The 24,766-nt window shown below is 44.0% G+C and overlaps 1 protein-coding gene across 2 annotated transcripts in view; it reads right to left on the bottom strand.

Moving 5' to 3' along the window:
• LOC143784315 (formimidoyltransferase-cyclodeaminase-like) overlaps positions 1-10,013 on the bottom strand; it is a 28,584-nt gene extending 18,571 nt beyond the window's left edge. For both annotated transcript variants that reach the window (XM_077272457.1, XM_077272456.1), the window contains exons 1-3: positions 9,857-10,013; positions 8,335-8,518; positions 6,490-6,618 (exon numbers count right to left, since the gene is read on the bottom strand). In XM_077272457.1, the coding sequence (XP_077128572.1) occupies positions 6,490-6,618; positions 8,335-8,518; positions 9,857-9,910 (367 nt within the window). In that variant the 5' untranslated portion in view covers positions 9,911-10,013. The remainder of the gene's footprint in view (positions 1-6,489; positions 6,619-8,334; positions 8,519-9,856) is intronic.
• Positions 10,014-24,766: the final 14,753 nt, after the last annotated feature.

The following is a 24,766-nucleotide window of genomic DNA, read 5'->3' as shown; positions in this document are numbered from 1 at the left end:
TCTCCTGCACAAACCCGACAGGATATGAGACATGGTTTACATACAGTAAACCATCTCATATCCCCATTTTTTTTGCATATTCCACACTACTAATGTTAGTAGTGTGTATGTGCAAAATTTCAGCGCTGTAGCTGCTAAAATAAAGGGTTAAAATGGCGGAAAAAATTGGCGTGGGCTCCCGCGCAATTTTCTCCGCCAGAATGGTAAAGCCAGTGACTGAGGGCAGATATTAATAGCCAGGAGAGGGTCCATGGTTATTGGCCCCCCGTGGCTACAAACATCTGCCCCCAGCCACCCCAGAAAAGGCACATCTGGAAGATGCGCCTATTCTGGCACTTGGCCACTCTCTTCCCACTCCCTGTAGCGGTGGGATATGGGGTAATGAAGGGTTAATGCCACCTTGCTATTGTAAGGTGACATTAAGCCAGATTAATAATGGAGAGGCGTCAATTATGTCACCTATCCATTATTAATCCAATTGTTTGAAAGGGTTAAAAAAAAACCCACACACGTGATTTAAAAGTATTTTAATGAAATAAACACAGCGGTTGTTTTAATAACTTATTGCTCTCTCAATCCATCAGGAAACCCTCGCTTGGCAAAATAATAAACTCACAAGATACATACCTTCTGATGTCCGATCACGTCCCACGAAGTAATCCATCTGAAGGGGTTAACTAATATTACAGGCAGAGCTGCGATAAACCACTCGCTGGTGCCTGTAATCCCCGGGTGCTGAAAGGAAAGCTGGATCTGTACTTACATTGAGTCGCGGTGATGCGCCCCTGCTGGATGTTCTCATGAACTGCAGCCTGGGAACTTTTTCCCACGCTCCAGGTCATATGAGGACATCCACCAGGGGGGCGCATCACCGCGACTGAAGGAAATGTAGGTCAATGACCTACATTTCATTCATTCGCCGGGGAATTACAAGCACACAGCTGCATTAGCAGGGCTCCTGCCTGTAAAATAATTAACCCCTTCAGATGGATTACTTCGTGGGACATGACGGTTCAGCTGAGGGTATGTATCTTGTGCGTTTATTATTTTGCCAAGCGAGGGCCTGGAAATGGATTGAGAGAGCAATAAATTATTAAAACAACCGCTGTGTTTATTTCATTAAAATACTTTTAAATCATGTGTGTGTGTTTTTTAACCCTTTCGTACTATTGGATTAATAATGGATAGGTGTCATAATTGACGCCTCTCCATTATTAATCTGGCTTAATGTCACCTTACAATAGCAAGGTGGCATTAACCCTTCATTACCCCATATCCCACCGCTACACGGGAGTGGGAAGAGAGTGGCCAAGTGCCAGAATAGGCGCATCTTCCAGATGTGCCTTTTCTGGGGTGGCTGGGGGCAGATGTTTTTAGCCACGGGGGGCCAATAACCATGGACCCTCTCCTGGCTATTAATATCTGCCCTCAGTCACTGGCTTTACCATTCTGGCGGAGAAAATTGCACGGGAGCCCACGCCAATTTTTTCCGCCATTTAACCCTTTATTTTAGCAGCTACAGCGCTGAAATTTTGCACATACACACTACTAACATTAGTAGTGTGGAATATGCAAAAAAAAAAATGGGGATATGAGATGGTTTACTGTATGTAAACCATGTCTCATATCCTGTCGGGTTGGGGAAGGAGAAATGAAAAGCCGGCAATTGAATTACCGGCTGTTCACAGATATCGCACTGAGTGAAATCTAATATATAAAGCTGAATGTGTGTGTGTGTGTGTGTGTGTGTGTGTGTGTGTGTGTGTGTGTGTGTGTGTGTGTGTGTGTGTGTGTGTGTGTGTGTGTGTGTGTGTGTGTGTGTGTGTGTGTGTGTGTGTGTGTGTGTGTGTGTGTGTGTGTGTGTGTGTGTGTGTGTGTGTGTGTATGTATGTATGTCCGGGATTGGCATCTGAACCGTAGCAGCTACAGCCACAAAATTTTGCACAGTCACACGTCTGGACCCCGAGAGCGTCATAGGCTATGTTGTGAGGTGAAATTTTAACCCCGCGCTTTCCAATTCACCAAACAATTTTGCCCCTATCTACATAATGGGGAAAAAGTGAAAGGAAAAGTGTTGGAGGCGTCGCAGCTACAGGCACAAAATTTTGCACAGTCACACGTCTGGACCCTGAGAGCGTCAAAGCTATATTGTGAGGTGAAATTTTAACCCCGCGCTTTCCAAGTCACCAAACAATTTTGCCCCTATCTACATAATGGGGAAAAAATGAAAGGAAAAGTGTTGGAGGCAAATTAACAGCTGCCAGATGTGAACAAGGGGGACTTAAAGAATGACAGCGATGGCACCAAAGAGTATATACTGTACAGTTGCTAAGGTGGGGCCCCAACATGGGATAATCACACCACCACGGGGATATGAACACACACACAAAATGCGCCACACACTACCACGTGCTCGAACACATATACCACCCTCAGTGCACATTTCACCACACATACACCAACCTCGCCACATAAAAGTAGAAACACAAAAGTCGCCGCTCAAAACTCGCCACGCGCAAAACTCTCCACATGCAAAACTCGCCACACGTGCAAAACTCGCCACACGCAAAACTTGCACACGCAGAAAAATTGCCACACGCAGAAAAATTGCCACATGCACAAAAGTTGCAACACATGCAAAAGTTGCCTCACACAAAACTTGCACATACTCAAAAGGCACCACACATAAAACTCGCCACGCGCAAAACTCGCCATGCGCAAAACTTGCTGCACACAACTTGCTACACTAACCTGTCACATGCAACTCGACACACAAAAAGTTGCTACACGCATGTCGCCACACAAAACTCATCTCACAAAAGTCCCTACATGCATGTCGCCACACGCAACTCAACACACACAACTTGACACACGAAACTCGCCCTAAAACACACACAAGTCTGGTATCCTTCAAAAATAAAAATCTGATTAATAAGCAGACAAACTACAAGAGCAACAAATGTACCATATAGGAATCCGGCAGCTGTCAGTCACATGACCAGTCTATTATGTGTATGTGTGAGCTAATATATACTGCCAGGGGGTGGGCTTACTGTTGGCTGGGGATTTATCAGGCTGCCATTTTAGCTTACAAATACTGAGGTAAAAATACTGACCAAATAACGTGTGAACGAGGGCTAATACAGGAGGAGATGGCATACAGCTATATACTATATACAGGAGATGACACACAGGTATATACTATTTACAGGGGAGATGACACACAGGTATATACTATATACAGGAGGAGATGACACACAGATATATACTATATACAGGAGAGATGACACACAGGTATATACTATATAGAGGAGGAGATGACATACAGGTACATACTACATACAGGAGGAGATGACATACAGGTATATACTATATACAGGAGGAGATGACACACAGGTATATACTATATACAGGAGCAGATTACCTACAGGTATATAGTATATACAGGAGGAGATGACACAGGTATATGCTATGTATAGGAGGAGATGACATACAGGTATATACTATATACAGGAGATGACACACAGATATATACTATATATAGGTGAGATGACACACAGGTATATACTATATACAGGAGATTACATACAGGTATATCTAATATATAAAGCTGAATGTGTGTATGTATGTATGTATGTGTGTATGTCCGGGATTGGCATCTGTACCGTCGCAGCTACAGCCACAAAATTTTGCACAGTCACACGTCTGGACCCCGAGAGCGTCATAGGCTATGTTGTGAGGTGAAATTTTAACCCCGCGCGTTCCAATTCACCAAACAATTTTGCTCCTATCTACATAATGGGGAAAAAGTGAAGGGAAAAGTGTTGGAGGAAAATTGACAGCTGCCAGATGTGAACAATGGGGACTTTAAGAATGAGAGCGATGGCGCCAAAGAGTATATAACGTACAGTTGCTAAGGTGGGGCCCCGACATGGGATACTCACCACACACGGGGATATGAACACAAACACAAAATGCGCCACACACTACCACGTGCTTGAACACATATACCACCCTCAGCACACATTTCACCACACACACACACCAACCTCGCCACATAAAAGTCGAAACACAAAAGTCACCACTCAAAACTCGCTACATGCAAAACTCGCCATATGCAAAACTAGGCTCACGCAAAACTCGCCACACGTGCAAAACTCACCTCATGGAAAACTCACCTCATGCAAAACTTGCACACACAGAAAAATTGCCACATGTACAAAAGTTGCACCACATGCAAAAGTTGCCTCACACAAAACTTGCACATACTCAAAATGCACCACACATAAAACTCGCCACGCGCAAAACTCGCCATGCACAAATCTTGCTGCACACAACTTGCTACACTAACCTGTCACATGCAACTCAACACACAAAATGTTGCTACACGCATGTCGCCACACAAAACTCATCTCACAAAAGTCGCTACATGCATGTCGCCACACGCAACTCAACACACACAACTTGACACATAAAACTCGCCCTAAAACACACACAAGTCTGGTATTGTCCTTCAAAAATAAAAATCTGATTAATAAGCAAACTACAAGAGCAACAAATGTACCATATAGGAAATACGGCAGCTGTCAGTCACATGACCTGTCTATTATGTGTATGTGTGAGCTAATATATACTGCCAGGGGGGAGGGCTTCCTGTTGGCTGGGGATTTATCAGGCTGCCAATAGCAACCAATCACAGCTCAGCTTCTATTTTGCTACAGTTAATTAACCTGAGCTCTGATTGGTTAATATAGGCAACAAAGACATTCTCAGTATAACAAAGCTAATATATGTTGTGAAATGCTTCTATTTGCTTAGTTTTTGCCTTTTAATAATTACATTTCTATCTATTTGTTTTGTGGTTTTTGTGTGCAGAATAAATTTTTGTTAACACATTCTATTTTGCTAACAGCAGTCATTAACCCGGGCGAAGCCGGGTAGTACAGCTAGTATATATATATATATATATATATATATATATATATATATATATATATATATATATATATATATATATATATATATATATATATATATATATATATATACACACACACACACACACATATATACATATATATATACACATATATATATATACACACACACACTGTATATATGTTTTCCCGAACATTTGAGCACATAAATCCATTAGATGTCGGTTTTGCAAGCCTGCGCAAAAATCTCGCAGTACGGATGCCATACGGATTACATACGGAGGATGCCATGCGCAAAATACGCTGACACACCCTGACTACGGATCACTATTTTGGGAACATTTCTCCGTATTACGGCCGTAGTACGGACGTATAATACGTGGCGTATTGTCTTACGCCAAGTGTGACGCCGGCCTTAGAGAATTTGTTTATAAAACTCCACAACGTGGAAGAATTTGCCCCACTCCATCCCCTCACTGAATGCAGTTAAGGCATGTCACAGCCTGCAGTTGCCCTTACTGTGGGGCATCCTGAAGATTATTTAATCTATTGGATAAAGTAATATCAGCAACCCCCACCCCCCACCCCCATTTTTGACATCCAGCCTTACTAAAGCAGACAGCTGGGGGCTGGATATTGACCCCCCAGCCTACTTTGAAGTTTAAGGGTACCGTCTCACATAACGATTTACCAACGATCACGACCAGCGATACGACCTGGCCGTGATCGTTGGCAAGTCGTTGTGTGGTCGCTGGGGAGCTGTCACACAGTCAGCTCTCCAGCGACCAACGATGCCGAAGTCCCCGGGTAAACATCGGGTTACTAAGCGCAGGGCCGCGCTTAGTAACCCGATGTTTACCGTGGTTACCAGCGTAAAAGTAAAAAAAAAAACCAAACAGTACATACTTACATTCCGGTGTCTGTCACCCGGCGTTCTGCTTCTCTGCACTGTGTCTGCGCCAGCCGGAAATCACAGCGGTGACGTCACCGCTGTGCTCGCTTTCCGGCCGGCCGGCGCTCACAGTGCAGAGAAGCAGAATGCCGGGGGACAGACACCGGAATGTAAGTATGTACTGTTTGGTTTTTTTTACTTTTACGCTGGTAACCACGGTAAACATCGGGTTACTAAGTGCGGCCCTGCGCTTAGTAACCCGATGTTTACCCTGGTTACAAGCGAACGCATCGCTGGATCGCTGTCACACACAACGATCCAGCGATGACAGCGGGAGATCCAGCGACGAAAGAAAGTTCCAAACGATCTGCTACGACGTACGATTCTCAGCAGGGTCCCTGATCGCTGCTGCGTGTCAGACACTGCGATATCGTATGGATATCGCTGGAACGTCACGGATCGTACCGTCGTAGCGACAAAAGTGCCACTGTGTGACGGTACCCTAAGGGCAATCATCAGATATATCTCTAAATAGCACAAAGGATTGTTATTTTACCAAGTTGGCCTCCTGAACTAGGTTTCCCTAAACTTCGTATGATTTATTTATAGGAATAAAAAAAAGTTTCACCGAAATAAGGGCTATAAACGCCCATTTCTTACCTGGGACATGCAGCTCATTCGCTAGTCTTTCAGCAAAGTTGTTTGCGCAGGAAACACATTCAGCCATGGTCACATTTCGGACAGGAATAAATGGACACACATCCAGAGCGCCCATACGAGGATGCTCCCCTGGAGGGCAATGACATAATGTATACATAACTACATATTCCACACTGTTAATTAGCAGATTTGTAGGATGGTAGTTGAGCGAACATGCTGAGATAAGGCGTTATCTGAGCATGCTCGTGGGCCAACAGAGCGACTTCGGCGTGGTCTAATAATATTTTATAGCTCTTTGGGAAGTTAAATCTTTTCACCCAGAGGATATTTTTTTTTTTAGACGGAAAACCAAATTAAGTTCTTGTCCCCGTGGCTGCATGTCGTGTGGCTGTTCGACAGCCACACTCGCAAGGATTACCTGTTTATTAGCACATCACTAAAATACCATAATGAATCAGGGATGGAAAATGTATCTAAACATCCTCCACGAGAAACTTCTCCCAATCATCCAGGAGCAACTTGGAGAAGAACAATGTTTTTTCCAGCATGATGAAGCACCATGTTACAAAGCAAAGATGACAGCGTGGCTCAGTGAGCAAAGATAGATTGATGGATTACACTGGTCAACAGCATTTTTGGTGCCAAAGATATTTCATTGAATTTAGGGTATTTTTGGGGTGCTGATTCTGAATATGTCATCAGTTTTGCCAGATTGGCTCAAGTTTTTGAGATTTTTGGTATCTTATTTATAGCACTTGTTGGTAAATGCGACGCATCATCTCATTAATTTCTTTGGATTAGTACTTGAACTGAGCAGTTCTCAATATAGTTTTGTGTTAATTAGTGTTCTAAAAGTTTGTTCATAGCTTGATTTTTGCATTAACTTTATGTTGTTGTCTGTTTTCCAGTGAAAAGCATGAACTCATCAAGAAGAAGTTGTCTTAATGATCCAGACTCATTCTGTTACATTTGTGGTGAATACACACTGCCAAAACATAGAAGAAACATAACAGACTTCGTAAAAAAAGTGTATTTTGCCTATTTTGGGGTTATGCTTGGGGACCAAGACAAGTTTTGGGCACCACACATAGTGTGCAAAGCATGTATCGAATTATTACGAAAATGGAGCAAAGGACAAAGAAAAAGCTTCAAATTTGGTGTTCCAATGGTGTGGAGAGAGCCAAAAAATCATCATGATGACTGTTATTTCTGTGCAGTGCAAGTGCAAGGATTCAATAAGCATAAGAAACGAAAATGGGAGTAACATGGAATCTGCAAGAAGGCCTGTCCCTCATTGTGAAGATGTGCCTGTACCTGTGTTTACCATAAATAACAGTCATCATGATGATTTTTTGGCTCTCTCCACACCATTGGAACACCAAATTTGAAGCTTTTTCTTTGTCCTTTGCTCCATTTTCGTAATAATTCGATACACTTTTTTTACGAGAACTGCTCAGTTCAAGTACTAATCCAAAGAAATTAATGAGATGATGCGTCGCATTTACCAACAAGTGCTATAAATAAGATACCAAAAATCTCAAAAACTTGAGCCAATCTGGCAAAACTGATGACATATTCAGAATCAGCACCCCAAAAATACCCCAAATTCATTAAAATATTTTGGACACCAGAAAAAAATTTTTTTTTGTTGACCTGTGTTATATATATATTTATTATTTTTTAAATAAAGTCTATGGGCAGGAAACTCCCCAGATCTCGATCCAGTTGAGAATCAGTGGTCAATCCTCAAAAAGCAGAAAAAGTCTATAATGCTCTCCTGCTATATTTCAGACTGTGCAGCATTTCCAAAGATGACAGGTTAATATGAGAGGAACAGAGACTTACCTTTGTGTTTGCTCATATCAATCATCTTAAAAGCAATGCGTGCCGCATTCAGCGCCCCTTCAACAACTGCCTCTGGGGAACCCACGAAGGTGTACACCGTTCTGTTGGTCGATGCTCCGGGGTCCACATCCAACAACCGGCATCCTTCAGTCGCAAAAATAGCTGCTGCCAGCGCATCAACAGTCTGGATAACAGGAAGATTGTAAGGGCGGATTAGAGAACTTATCTTGGATACAGGTGCAAACAGATACCAACAAATTTGGATTTGATTTATTAAAAATCAGTCAGGATTTCCTTTGAAATTTTTGTACGTATAACAGTCAGCAGGAACAAGCTTAATAATCTGGATACCCTTTCCCCATGGAACGAAAGCTAAGGCTTATTCGCACATCAGTTTTTTCCCCCCACACATACGAGAAAACTGGTCTCAGATAGGTGTGCCTTTCTTAGATAGAAAAAAAAAACCACAAGGTATCTAGCAGCCCATGAAAAACAGTCTGCACTTGGATGGCATCCAAGTGAAGTCCAATTTTTTTTTTCCATAGATCAAAATCATCAATACAAGTCTAACAAATCAACATTGAACAAGTCTCTACAATTTCACATGTATCATTCAGTCTGTAAAAATATATAATATGTATGCGAACAACCCCATAGACTATGCTAGTTAAGAGTTCAAACTGATTAAAAATAAAATAAATAAATAAATAGATAGATCTCACGCGTGAAAAACAGGCATCTACCTGAGCCCTAACCCGCGTGTAAGCAGAGACTTTTAGATTTAGGAGCCATTTCTTGTACAAATCTGTTAATAGTGTATGACATTTGTTACATCCTCTTAAAATTAATATAAAAACGCTGAATAGGAGAATTTGTGGGTTATGATCCACATCTTTTGTCTGTCCACTCTATAAAAAGGCACGCTGACTACTATGATAAAAAGTGAGTTTTACAGATGGCCCAAGATTTGCAGGACATGTGCCGACTGTCACAAACATCGCTGTAATAGTAAGGGCCCCTTCACACTGTGCAATCAAAGTCTGAACGAGCGTTCGATTTGTGACGTTTATCCGTCCTCGTTCCGAGGTTGCAAAGTGTGACATGGCGTTACGATTTGCGACGCAGCCCAGCATCGTACGATGTGAAAGAAAGAGCAGAACTTTCTTTCGTCGTAAATGTCTCGCTGTGGCGGTCGAAATCGTAGTATGTGACGGCGGTCATACGAGCTCGTAATGCGACTACGTGGGTTGGGCTTCCGCATACCTGTCTCCTGATTGGGCGTGACGTTTTAGCACGCCCATGCTGGTAATACGTCACGCTCGGAGTCGTAGGACTATGGCGGTGTGAAGGGTAGCGTACGATTGCGACGCGTGACGTTCACATCGCAACTACGTCAGAAAAAGCGTTAACATCGTAGAGTGTGACCGCTGGCTACGAGCTCGTACTGCGATGTCGAATATGACGCAAATGCGTCGTAATCGTAGCAGAATCGACCAGTGTGAAGGGGCCCTAACACCTTTACCTCTTTGCTTGTTCCTTCTGAGAAATTCGGGACACATTCCACAAGTTTGGCCATAGTTCCGCTCACATTCACCCGTCCTTCCCCTGAGAGCTGTCAGTCTGTCTGTCTGCGGAGCGATTCAGGAGCTGTTTGTTGTCCTACACGCAGCAGTTACAAATTAACTAATCAATTGGAGTCACATGATGAGAAAAACCTTCAGACGCCTCACAGAGGTCTATGTTATCATTTCATGAATATTTTGGAATCAATAAAATGCAATAGTAATGGTATGCCAATCAAACTATCTTTGCAACATTTATGTTATTGGCAAAATTTAACTTTGTCAAATTTAATTTATTAAAATGTATTGAAATGATTTGATCACAACAACACTGGCAAAAGACGAGAAGCTGTTCTGCAGGACCTGGCAGCCGCCGCTACATATTAGGCTATGTTTCCACGCACGTGAAAAAAAAAAGGAAATGTGTCTCAGTGTATTTTATAGGAAAACACAATCCTTTAAAAAGCATGGACCTGTGAATAGCAGCGCCAATTATAATGGGTACATGTTGGATCTGTGAAAAAAAAAGGATACAACGCGGACGTCTGAATGAGGCCTTACATGGAGCTGGTTTTTGTGGCTCAGGTGCATGTGTATATCTCCGTCCGCCGCTGGAGCAGTTGATCAGCGGGGGGTGCCAGGTTTCGGACCCCCACAGATCTGATATTGATGACATATTCTTTGGATAGCGCATCAGTATTTTGTGCCTGGACGACCCCTTTAATATTACAACTCTCAATATGGCCTGACAAGGTGTAGCTCAGAGAGTGGCGTATTCCAGATCACTGCAGAGGTCTAATTCGTTTGTCAGAGAACACGTTCTACAAAACAGTAATATTTGGGAGTAAGAGTCCTGTACAGACAGACAAAGGTAACTGGTCCCATTTAATGTTTAACCAGTTGTTGTGCAATCACTCTAAGCAAATAAGGCTAATGGGCGATACCTATACCCAGGCTCATATAGTGCGAAAGGACAAGGACCTCTATCAGAGAAGGAATTCCCTCCAAGAATGACCGAATACAAGGGCTAGTTCCCATGACCATATAGCGGACGTATTTCTTGTCCATAATCAATGCGCCTCCTGGCCTGAAATAACAGCATCATTAAAGCTTAAAGGGGTTTTCTAGGTTGGGATAAATTTTCAGCAAGTACTGTACAATGCCTAATCCTAATGACAGGAGCAGACAGTTAAAATTGGATCAATCAAAGTTTGATCAAAGTGTGATCACAGTGTGATCCAATTCTGTCGGATAAAGAGAATATGGAGAAAAAAAAAGTCTCCATCTTCTCCATTCTGTCAGTGTATGGAAATTGGACTGCACTCAGATGTCATCCAAGTGCAGTCTGATGTTTTCCACACACTCATTGACTTGCATGGCCGAGTGCGACCCAAATATTGGATTAAACTCCGCCATAAAGTGATTTTTTTTCCTCAGATTCTAAATCGGACGTGATCACGGTCCCTAAGCAAAACATTGGTCAAAAGTGTGATCTAATGTGTTGTCATATCGCACTCAGATCAAAAGTACACTCGTCTGCACCTACCCTAAAAGCGTGTAATATATGCAATGTAAGGGTATGTGTCCACGTTCAGGATTGCATCAGGATTTGGTCAGGATTTTTCATCAGTATTTGTAAGCCAAAACCAGGAGTGGAACAATTAGAGGAAAAGTATAATAGAAACATATGCACCACTTCTGTATTTATCACCCACTCCTGGTTTTGGCTTACAAATACTGATGAAAAATCCTGACCAAATCCTGATGCAATCCTGAACATGGACACATAGCCTTAGGGCTCATTTCCACATGCGAGTCACACGTCCGTATCTCGCATGTGGAAACCAAGCTGTGGAGCCGACACTCCAGAGCGGAGCGTGCGGCCGCATAGGAACACATGGAGCTGCACGCTCCGCTCCAAAGTGCCGGCGCCAGAGCTTGGTTTCCACATGCGAGATACGGACGTGTGACTCGCATGTGGAAATGAGCCCTTAAGATTTGGCTCTGCTTGCTTGAGTGGTTGTCACGTCACCATAAGTTTGTGAATTCAATGTTACATATTCGGCATGCTACAGTGCTTATCAAAAACTTGGCCTTGCCCGGAAAACCCCTTTAGGATATTAAGGAACCCAGAGGATATTTCTCATGCACCAATGGCCGCTCTGTGCAGACTTGGGGTGACCCCCCCCCCCCCCCACAAGGTCCGAGGCAACAAGATTTCAGAAAGATCCGCGACAGCAGCGAATCCTCATAGGGATAAAACGCAGCTTTTATTCCATTTTTAAAAACATGGCAAAACTAAAAAAATGAGGTAGACGATACCACGTTTTGGCCATAATAGGCATTTTTCAAGCCAGACAATGCCTAACTAAGGCCTATTACGGCTGAAACGTTACACCATCTGCCTCATTTTTTTAGTTTTGCCATGTGGTTTTAAAAATGGAATAAAAGCTGTGTTTTATCCCTATGAGAATTCTCTGGTGCAGCGAATCTTTCTGAAATAGTAACCACTTTAAGGCTGCTTTCACACATCAGTTTTTTGCCGTCAGGTTCAATCCGGTGAATTTTGAAAAAAAAATGGATCCGGGAATGATGCCTCCGGGTCCGTTGTTTTTCACATTGACTTGTATTAGCGACGGATGGCTTCATGTTTTATCCGTCGTTCACCAGATCCGGCGGCCAGAGACAACGGAAAAAGTTAAGTTTTTTTGTCTCCGGCAAAAAAACGGACAGCGCCAGATTCGGCGTTTGCTAGAATGGAAGCCTATGGGCGCTGGATCCGTCACATGACGGAATCCGGCGCCGGATTCTGTTTTTTTAACCCCTTAATCCCATATGACGTACTATCCCGTCAAGGTGACCTGGGACTTAATTCCCAGTGACGGGATAGTACGTCATATGCGATCGGCCGCACTCACGGGGGGAGCGCGGCCGGGTGTCAGCTGACTATCGCAGCTGACATCCGGCATTATGTGCCAGGAGCGGTCACGGACCGCCCCCGGCACATTAACCCCCGGCACACTGCGATCAAACATGATCGCAGTGTACCGGCGGTACAGGGAAGCATCGCGCAGGGAGGGGACTCCCTGCGTGCTTCCCTGAGACAATCGGTACAAGGTGATGTACTCACCTTTTACCGAGCGTCTCCTCCCTGCAGTCCCCGGATCCAAAATGGCCACGGGGCAGCATCCGGGTACTGCAGGGAGTACTTCCGGGTGCAGACCAGGCTCTGGTAAGCCTGCACTGCTGTATGTCAGATCGCCGATCTGACAGAGTGCTATGCAAACTGTCAGATCGGCGATCTGTGATGTCCCCCCCTGGGACAAAGTAAAAAAGTAAAAAAAAAAAAAAAATTCCACATGTGTAAAAAAAAAAAAAAAAAAGTTCCTAAATAAAGAAAAAAAAAATATTATTCCCATAAATCCATTTCTTTATCTAAAAAAAAACACAAAACAATAAAAGTACACATATTTAGTATCGCCGCATCCGTAACGACCCAACCTATAAAACTGTCCCACTAGTTAACCCCTTCAGTGAACACCGTAAGAAAAAAAAAAAAAACGACCCAAAAAACAACGCTTTATTATCATACTGCCAAACAAAAAGTGGAATAACACGTGATCAAAAAGACGGACATAAACAACCATGGTACCGCTGAAAACGTCATCTTGTCCCGCAAAAAACGAGCTGCCACACAGCATCATAAGCAAAAAAATAAAAAAGTTATAGTCCTCAGAATAAAGCGATGCCAAAATAATTATTTTTTCTATAAAATAGCTTTTATCGTATAAAAGCGCCAAAACATAAAAAAATGATATAAATGAGGTATCGCTGTAATCGTACTGACCCGAAGAATAAAACTGCTTTATCAATTTTACCAAACGTGGAACGGTATAAATGCCTCCCCCAAAACAAAATTCATGAATAGCTGGTTTTTGGTAATTCTGCCTCACAAAAATCGGAATAAAAAGTGATCAAAAACTGTCACGTGTCCGAAAATGTTACCAATAAAAACATCAACTCATCCCGCAAAAAACAAGACCTCACATGGCTCTGGACCAAAATATGGAAAATGTATAGGTCTCAAAATGTGGAGACGCTATAAAAAGCGTCTTTTAGTGTTTGACAGTTGCCAATTATAAAAATCCGATATAAAAAACGCTATAAAAGTAAATCAAACCCCCCTTCATCACCCCCTTAGTTAGGGAAAAATAATAAAATTAAAAAAATGTATTTATTTCCATTAGGGCTAGGGTTAGGGTTAGGGCCGGGGTTAGGGTTAAGGCTAGGGTTAAAGCTAGGGTTAGGGTTGGAGCTAAAGTTAGGGTTGTGGCTAAAGTTAGGGTTAGAGTTGGGGCTAAAGTTAGGGTTGGGGTTGTGGCTAAAGTTAGGGTTAGGGTTGAGGCTAAAGTTAGGGTTAGGGTTGTGTTATGATCCGGTGACCTTGGAGCAGCATGAAACTTACTCTGGAGAAGGTGGAACCTGTACTGACCGCAAACCCTGAACTTATCACCGCAACTAGAAGTAGCCGTGGGATGTACCTAACAATCCTAGACACCTCGACACAGCCGGAGGACTAAATACCCCTATAGATAGAAATGGGAATACTATCTTGCCTCAGAGAAAAACCCAAAGGATAGGCAGCCCCCCACAAATATTGACTGTGAGAGGAGAGGAAAAACACACGCAGACTGAAAACAGGATTTAGCAAAGGAGGCCACTCTAGCTAAATAGAAAAGGATAGGACAGAATACTAAGCGGTCAGTATTAAAACACTAAAAAATATCCACAGCAGAAAATACAAAAATTTCACATCTAACTAAAGACAGGGAATGTATATCTGCATCTCCTGAGAATCCAACTTGACTGAATAAATCCTTACACAGTCTAAGCTGGACAGGAAAAAACCTTGAATAGCACTAAACTGTAAAGCCCACAGCATGTGGGCTGCAGAAACAAAAAACAGAACTTATCTTTGCTGATTTGGGCAGCAGGGCAGAAGGAACCAGACAGAGATGTGAAACCTCCAAAAACAATGGACAACTGGCAAGGACTAATGGATCCTGCAAACCTAAATACCCAGTGAGAAAGCAATAAGCAGGGACACCTGAGCAGAATTACAACCCAGGGACAACTGCATTACCACCAACAACCACCGGAGGGAACCCAAGAGCAGAATTCACAACAGTACCCCCCCCTTGAGGAGGGGTCACCGAACCCTCACCAGAGCCCCCAGGCCGATTAGGACGAGCCAGATGAAAGGCACGGACCAAATCAGCAGCATGGACATCAGAAGCAAAAACCCAAGAATTATCCTCCTGGCCATAACCCTTCCATTTGACAAGGTACTGAAGCTTCCGCCTCGAAAAGCGAGAATCCAAAATCTTCTCAACCACATACTCCAACTCCCCATCAACCAACACAGGGGCCGGAGGATCAACAGAAGGAACAACGGGCACCACATATTTCCGCAATAAGGATCTATGGAAGACATTATGGATAGCAAAAGGGGCCGGAAGGGCCAATCGAAAAGACACCGGATTAATAATCTCAGAAATCCTATAAGGACCAATAAACCGAGGCTTAAACTTAGGGGAAGAAACCTTCATAGGAACATGACGGGAAGACAACCAGACCAGATCCCCAACCCGAATCCGGAAACCAACACACCGACGACGGTTAGCAAAACGTTGGGCCTCCTCCTGAGACAACACCAAATTGTCCACCACATGAGCCCAAATCTGCTGCAACCTGTCATGCTGGAAAAACAACGGAACCAAATCAGAAGAGGAAGGCAATTTGGGCAAAGGCACCAAATGAACCATCTTAGATAACCGGTCACAAACAACCCAGATAACTGACATCCTCTGGGAAACAGGAAGATCAGAAATAAAATCCATAGAAATATGCGTCCAGGGCCTCTCAGTGACCGGCAACGGCAAAAGCAACCCACTAGCACGGGAACAACAAGGCTTGGCCCGCGCACAAGTCCCACAGGACTGCACAAAAGAATGCATATCACGTGACAAAGAAGGTCACCAAAAGGACCTACCAACCAAATCTCTGGTACCAAAAATACCAGGATGGCCAGCCAACACAGAACAATGAACCTCAGAAATCACTCTTCTAGTCCATCTATCAGGAACAAACAGTTTCCCCACTGGACAGCGGTCAGGTTTGTCAGCCTGAAATTCCTGAAGAACCCGTCGTAAATCAGGGGAAATGGCAGAAAGGACCACCCCTTCTTTCAAAATGCCGACCGGTTCAAGGACCTCAGGAGAATCAGGCACAAAACTCCTAGAGAGGGCATCAGCCTTAATATTCTTAGAACCCGGAAGATACGAGACCACGAAATCGAAACGGGAAAAAAACAAGGACCATCGAGCCTGCCTAGGATTCAGCCATCTGGCAGACTCGAGGTAAATCAGATTCTTATGATCGGTCAAGACCACAATACGGTGCTTAGCTCCCTCAAGCCAATGTCGCTACTCCTCAAACTCCCACTTCATAGCCAACAACTCCCGATTGCCGACATCATAATTGCGTTCAGCAGGCGAAAACTTACGGGAAAAGAAGGCACACGGTTTCAACAAGGAACCAACAGAATACCTCTGAGACAAAACGGCCCCTGCCCCAATCTCAGAAGCGTCAACCTCAACCTGAAACGGAAGAGAAACATCCGGTTGACGTAACACCGGGGCAGAAGTAAATCGGCGCTTAAGCTCCTGAAAGGCTGAGACAGCCGCAAAGGACCAATTCGTCACATCAGCGCCTTTCTTCGTCAAATCGGTCAAGGGTTTAACCACACTGGAGAAGTTAGCAATGAAACGGCGATAAAAATTAGCAAAGCCCAAAAATTTCTGAAGGCTCTTCACGGATGTGGGTTGAATCCAATCATGAATGGCCTGAACCTTAACCGGATCCATCTCTATAGATGAGGGAGAAAAATGAAGCCCAAAAAAGAAACCTTCTGAACTCCAAAGAGACACTTAGACCCCTTCACAAACAAAGCATTATCACGAAGGATTTGAAATACCATCCTGACCTGTTTCACATGAGACTCCCAATCATCGGAAAAAATTAAAATGTCATCCAAATATACAATCATGAATTTATCAAGATAAGTCCGGAAGATATCGTGCATGAAGCACTGAAAAACAGAAGAAGCATTAGAGAGCCCGAATGGCATCACAAGGTATTCAAAATGACCTTCGGGCGTATTAAACGCAGTTTTCCATTCATCACCCTGCTTAATACGAACAAGATTATATGCCCCCCGAAGGTCAATCTTCGTAAACCAACTAGCCCCCTTAATCCTAGCAAACAAATCGGAAAGCAGAGGCAAAGGGTATTGAAACTTGACCGTAATCTTATTCAAGAGGCGATAATCAATACAGGGTCTCAAGGAACCATCCTTCTTAGCAACAAAAAAAAATCCCGCTCCCAACGGTGAAGAAGATGGCCGAATATGCCCTTTCTCCAAAGACTCCTTAACATAACTCCGCATGGCGGTATGTTCAGGCACAGACAGGTTGAAAAGTCGGCCCTTAGGAAACTTACAGCCTGGAATCAAGTCAATCGCACAATCACAGTCCCTATGCGGTGGAAGGGCACTGGACTTGGGCTCATCGAATACATCCTGAAAATCAGACAAAAACTCTGGAATTTCAGAAGAGGAAGAAGAGGAGATTGACATCAAAGGGACGTCATTATGAACCCCCTGACAACCCCAACTAATCACAGACATAGACTTCCAATCCAACACAGGATTATGCACCTGCAACCACGGAAAACCCAGCACGATAGCATCATGCAAATTATGCAACACCAGAAATTGACAATCTTCCTGATGGGCTGGCGCCATGCACATGGTCACCTGTGTCCAAAACTGAGGCTTATTTTTAGCCAAGGGTGTAGCATCAATGCCCCTTAAAGGAATAGGGTTCTGCAAAGACTGCAAGGAAAAACCACAACGCCTGGCAAACTCAAAGTCCATTAAGTTCAAGGCGGTGCCTGAATCCACAAACGCCATGACAGAAACTGATGACAATGAGCAGATCAAGGACACAGATAACAGAAATTTAGGTTGTACAGTACTGATGGTAAATGAACTAGCGATCCTCTTTGTACGTTTAGGGCAGACCGAAATGACATGAGAAGCATCGCCACAATAAAAACACAACCTATTCTGACGTCTGAATCCTTGCTGTTCCGTTCTAGACAGAATCCTATCACACTGCATTGGCTCAGGCATCTGCTCTGAGGACAACGCCACAGCGCGCACAGATCTGCGCTCCCTCAAGCGCCGATCAATCTGAATGGCCAGAGACATAGAATCACTCAGATCGACAGGCGTGGGAAACCCCACCATAACATCTTTAACGGATTCAGAAAGACCCTTTCTGAAAATTGCCGCCAAAGCATCATCGTTCCATTTAGTCAACACAGACCATTTTCTAAATTTCTGACAGCACAATTCTGCTGCTTCTTGACCCTGAAACAGGGCCAACAAGGTCTTCTCCGCTTGATCCACAGAATTTGGTTCATCATATAATAATCCTAGAGCCTGCAAAAAGGCGTCAATATTAAGCAAGGCCGGATTCCCCGATTCCAGGGAAAATGCCCAATCCTGAGGATCGCCACGCAGCAGGGAGATGACAATTTTAACCTGCTGAATGGAATCACCAGAGGATCGAGGTTTTAGAGCAAAAAACAGTTTACAGTTGTTTTTAAAACTTAAAAATTTGGACCGGTCACCAAAAAAAAAAAATCAGGAGTAGGAATCTTAGGTTCTAAAACCGGAGTCTGAATAATATAATCTGAAATACCCTGTACCCTAGCAGCAAGCTGGTCTACACGAGAAGCTAATCCCTGAACATCCATGCTAGCAAAAAACTCCTCAGCCACCCAGAGGTAAAGAGGGAAGGAAAGACAAAGCAGACTACAGAAAAAAAAAAATGTCTCAACACCTTCCTTCCCTTCTTCTGAGATGCATTTAACTCATTATTGGCCAGTTGTACTGTTATGATCCGGTGACCTTGGAGCAGCATGAAACTTACTCTGGAGAAGGTGGAACCTGTACTGACCGCAAACCCTGAACTTATCACCGCAACTAGAAGTAGCCGTGGGATGTACCTAACAATCCTAGACACCTCGACACAGCCGGAGGACTAAATACCCCTATAGATAGAAATGGGAATACTATCTTGCCTCAGAGAAAAACCCAAAGGATAGGCAGCCCCCCACAAATATTGACTGTGAGAGGAGAGGAAAAACACACGCAGACTGAAAACAGGATTTAGCAAAGGAGGCCACTCTAGCTAAATAGAAAAGGATAGGACAGAATACTAAGCGGTCAGTATTAAAACACTAAAAAATATCCACAGCAGAAAATACAAAAATTCCACATCTAACTAAAGACAGGGAATGTATATCTGCATCTCCTGAGAATCCAACTTGACTGAATAAATCCTTACACAGTCTAAGCTAGACAAGAAAAAACCTTGAATAGCACTAAACTGTAAAGCCCACAGCATGTAGGCTGCAGAAACAAAAATCAGAACTTATCTTTGCTGATTTGGGCAGCAGGGCAGAAGGAACCAGACAGAGATGTGAAACCTCCAGGAACAATGGACAACTGGCAAGGACTAATGGATCCTGCAAACCTAAATACCCAGTGAGAAAGCAATAAGCAGGGACACCTGAGCAGAATTACAACCCAGGGACAACTGCATTACCACCAACAACCACCGGAAAGAACCCAAGAGCAGAATTCACAACAGGGAAGGGGCTAAAGTTTGGGTTAGGATTACATTTATGGTTGGGATTAGAATTAGGGGTGGGTCAGGGTTAGGGCTGTGGTTAGGGTTACCATTGGGATTAGGGTTAGGGGTGTGTTTGGATTAGGGTGTCAGGTAGAAATGGGGAGTTTCCACTGTTCAGGCACATCAGGGGTTCTCCAAAAGCGACATGGCGTCCGATCTCAATTCCAGCCAATTCTGCGTTGAAAAAGTAAAACAGTGCTCCTTCCCTTCTGAGCTATCCTGTGCGCCCAAACAGGGGTTTACCCCAACATATGGAGTATCAGCGTACTCGGGACAAATTGGACAACAACTTTTGAGGTCCAAGTTCTCTTGTTATCCTTGGTAAAATAAAAATTTGGGGGGGCTAAAAATCATTTTTGTGGGAAAAAAAGATTTTTTATTTTCACGGCTCTGCGTTGTAAACTGTAGTGAAACACTTGGGGGTTCAAAGGTCTCACAACACATCTAGATAAGTTCCTTAGGGGGTCTACTTTCCAAAATGGTGTCACTTGTGGAGGGTTTTAATGTTTAGGCACATCACGGGCTCTCCAAATGCAACATGGCGTCCCATCTTAATTCCAGTTAATTTTGCATTGAAAAGTAAAACGGCGCTCCTTCCCTTCCGAGCTCTGCTATGCGCCCAAACAGTGGTTTACCCCCACATATGGGGTATCGTCGTACTCAGGACAAATTGCACAACAACTTTTGTGGTCTACTTTCTTCTCTTACCCTTGGGAAAATAAAAAATTGGGGGCGAAAAGATCATTTTTGTGAAAAAATATGATTTTTTATTTTTACGGCTCTGCATTATAAACTTCTGTGAAGCACTTGGTGGGTCAAAGTGCTCACCACACATCTAGATAAGTTCCTTAGGGGGTCTACTTTCCAAAATGGTGTCACTTGTGGGGGGTTTCAATGTTTAGGCACATCAGGGGCTCTCCAAACGCAACATGGTGTCCCATCTCAATTCCAGTCAATTTTGCATTGAAAAGTCAAATGGCGCTCCTTCGCTCCCGAGCTCTGCCATGCGCCCAAACAATGGTTTACACCCACATATGGGGTATCAGCGTACTCAGGACAAATTGTACAACAACTTTTGGGGTCCATTTTCTCCTGTTACCCTTGGTAAAATAAAACAAATTGGAGCTGAAATAAATTTTGTGTGAAAAAAAGATAAATGTTCATTTTTATTTAAACATTCCAAAAATTCCTGTGAAACACCTGAAGGGTTAATAAACTTCTTGAATGTGGGTTTGAGCACCTTGAGGGGTGCGGTTTTTAGAATGGTAAAAACCACACTTGGGTATTTTCTATCATATAGACCCCTCAAAATGAGTTCAAATGAGATGTGGTCCCTAAAAAAAAATGGTGTTGTAAAAATGAGAAATTTCTGGTCAACTTTTAACCCCTATAACTCCCTAACAAAAAAAAAATTTGGTTCCAAAATTGTGCTGACGTAAAGTAGACATGTAGGAAATGTTACTTATTAAGTACTTTTCGTGACATATCTCTGTGATTTAAGGACATAAAAATTCAAAGTTAGAAAATTGCAAAATTTTCAAAATTTTCGCCAAATTTCCATTTTTTTCACAAATAAACGCAAGTTATATCGAATAAATTGTACCACTATCATGAAGTACAAAATGTCACGAGAAAACAATGTCAGAATCGCCAAGATCCGTTGAAGCGTTCCAGAGTTATAACCTCATAAAGGGACAGTGGTCAGAACTGTAAAAAATTGGCCCGGTCATTAACGTGCAAACCACCCTCGGGGCTAAAGGGGTTAACTGCGCATGCTCAGATACAATTTGGGAGCCTCCCAGGGGCGGACACAGACTGCAGAGGGCCCCTGTGCAAGAAATCTTCCTGCCCCCCCCCCCCCATACCGCAACAAAGTTATGTAAACATATAGGTTGTAACATTACAGACTATTTAACAGATATATTATTGCATTATAAGGGTATGTGCACACGTCCGGATTTCTTGCAGAAATTTCCTGAAGAAAACCGGAAATTTTCTGCAAGAAATCCGCATTTTTTTTTTTCGTTTTTTTTTTTCGTTTTTTTGCGTTTTTTTTAGCATTCTGCAAGCGTAATTAGCTTGCAGAATGCTAAAGTTTTCCAAACGATCTGTAGCATCGCTTGGAAAACTGACTGACAGGTTGGTCACACTTGTCAAACATAGCGTTTGACAAGTGTGACCAACTTTTTACTATAGATGCTGCTTATGCAGCATCTATAGTAAAAGATAGAATGTTTAAAAATAATAATAATAAAAAAAAAAAATGCTTATACTCACCTGCAGACCTCAGCGGCGTCCGTTCCGTATAGATGGTGTGTGCGCGCAGGACCTTCCATGACGTCGCGGTCACGTGAGCGGTCACATGACTGGTCTCGACCAATCACAGGACAGTGACGTCATCGCAGGTCCTTCACCGCACACCAGCTACAGGAACCGAAGCGGCAGCATGCACCTGAGAGGCGGGAAGACATCGAAGGTGAGTATATCACTATTTTTTATTTTAATTCTTTTTTTTTTATCACTTATATGGTGCCCAGTCCGTGGAGGAGAGTCTCCTCTCCTCCACCCTGGGTACCAACCGCACATAATCTGCTTACTTCCCGCATGGTGGGCACAGCCCCGTGCAACAGGAACAGATGATTGGCCTCGGGGAGACCAAAACATCCAACACCGCGGAGACACCATCACGTGTTTCTCAACGCAGTGATCCAGAACACTGCCCCCATCCCTTATGGGAAATATGCAAATGCATGTAGGATAGCTGCGGAGACACCATCACGTGTTTCTCAACGCAAGCAGTGAATAGCCAGACCTTTCCCTGGGAAGGAACAACCACAGGAAGGGCAGCATCCAATAAAGGAAAACATCCAATACAGGAAAACCACCTATGCCAAGCATGGTATCCATGTTGGATGTTTTGGTCTTCCCGAGGCCAATCATCTGTTCCTTCACAGCCTTTTACTAGGCACTGCTCCTAATAGCCAGATTCCTACTCCACACTGATGAGGGGCAAACACCCCGAAACAGCTGTCTGTGGATGGATACCATGCTTGGCATAGGTGGTTTTCCTGTATTGGATGTTTTCCTTTATTGGATGCTGCCCTTCCCGTGGTTGTTCCTTCCCGGGGAAAGGTCTGGCTATTCACTGCTTGCGTTGAGAAACATGTGATGGTGTCTCCGCAGCTATCCTACATGTATTTGCATATTTCCCATAAGGGATGGGGGCAGTGTTCTGGATCACTGCGTTGAGAAACACGTGATTGTGTCTCCGCGGTGTTGGATGTTTTGGTCTCCCCGAGGCCAATCATCTGTTCCTTCGCTTTCACATTAGCGTCGTGCACTGCACGTCGCAATGCGACGTTGCGGCGCACCAACGCATAATGTGGAAGCACCGCACAACGGGGGCAGCGGATGCTGTTTTTCAACACATCCGCTGCCCCACTGTGAGGTGTGGGGAGGCGGGGACGAAGTTCCGGCCGCGCATGCGCGGTCGGAAATGCTGCAGACGACGCACCAAAAAATGTTACATGTAACGTTTTTTGGTGGCGACGGTCCGATGCAACTGTCGCACGACAGTTGCGACGTGTGGCAATGCGTCGCTAATACTAGTCTATGGAGAAAAAACGCATCCTGCAAGCACTTTTGCAGGATGCGTTTTTTCTACAAAACGACGCATAGCGACGTGCAGTGCACGACGCTAGTGTGAAAGAAGTCTTACACAACAAAATCCACATAAAAAAACACTTTCAGGCTATGTGCCCACATTGTGTTTTTTAACACTGCGGAAACGCTTAAAAACCGCTTACAGAACGCATCACATTATTTTGAATGGAATTCCGCATTGTTGTGCCCATCCTGCGTTTTTTTCCCTCAGCGGTAACCCATCGCGGAAAAAAACGCAGCATGTTCATTAATTTTGCGGAATTTCAGCAATTTTTCTGCTATATAATTGTATTGAGACGCATGGAAAAAAAACGCGAGAAAAACGTTAGAAAAACACAAGTGGATTTCCTGCCAAGGGAGTCTGGTTTTGATCAGGAAAATTCTGCTAAGGCCCGTCCCACACGTCCAGATAATTCCGGTACTGGAAAAAAACGGTACCGGAATTATCCATGTCCGTGAGCCCCTGCGTTTCTGTGGCACATCAGTGTGGCACACGTGTGCCTCCCGTGTGCCCACTGGGTACCACACGCACCGTGCAGGAGACAGCGCTCCAGTAAGCGCTGTCCCCCCCACATGGTGCTGAAGCCGCGATTCATATCTTCTGTGCAGCAGCGTTTGCTGTAAAGAAGATATGAATAATCCATTTTTTTAGTGGTATTTCGTGTTTAAAATAAAGCTCCATGTCCCCACACCCTGTGCGCCCCCCCGCTGTTCTGAAAATACTCCCCCGCCTCCCTCGCAGTGTCCTGTCCTGGCCGCACTTTCTACTGTATGAGCGGTCACGTGGGGCCTCTCATTTACAGTAATGAATATGCGGCTCCACCTCTATGGGAGGTGGAGCCGCATATTCATGACTGTAATCGGCGGCCCCACGTGACCGCATACAGTAGGTGCAGCCAGGACAGGAAGCAGCGCCAGCGAGGAAGCCAGGTGAGTATTTTCAGAACAGCGGGGGGGCGCACAGGGGGTGGGGACATGGAGCTTTATTTTAAACACGAAATACAACTAAAAAAATTGATTATTCATATCTTCTTTACAGCAAACGCTGCTGCACAGAAGATATGAATCGCGGCTTCAGCACCATGTGGGGGGGACAGCGCTTACTGGAGCGCTGTCTCCTGCATGGCACACGGAGAACGTCCGTGTGCGGTACGTGTTTTACACGGACCCATTGACTTTAATGGGTCCGTGTAATACGTGTGCTCCCACGAACACTGACATGTCTCCGTGTTTGGCACACGGAGACACGGTCCGCAAAAAATCAATGACATCTGCACAGATGCACTGATTTTAATGTGTCTACGTGTGTCAGTGGCTCCAGTACGTGAGGAAACTGTCACCTCACGTACCGGAGCCACTGACGTGTGAAACCGGCCTTACATT

This window comes from Ranitomeya variabilis, chromosome 7 (genome assembly GCF_051348905.1).
Source record: "Ranitomeya variabilis isolate aRanVar5 chromosome 7, aRanVar5.hap1, whole genome shotgun sequence".
Lineage (NCBI taxonomy): Eukaryota > Metazoa > Chordata > Amphibia > Anura > Dendrobatidae > Ranitomeya > Ranitomeya variabilis.
The sequence above is the reverse complement of the archived record's forward strand: the minus strand, read 5'-3'. Positions and strand labels throughout refer to the sequence as shown.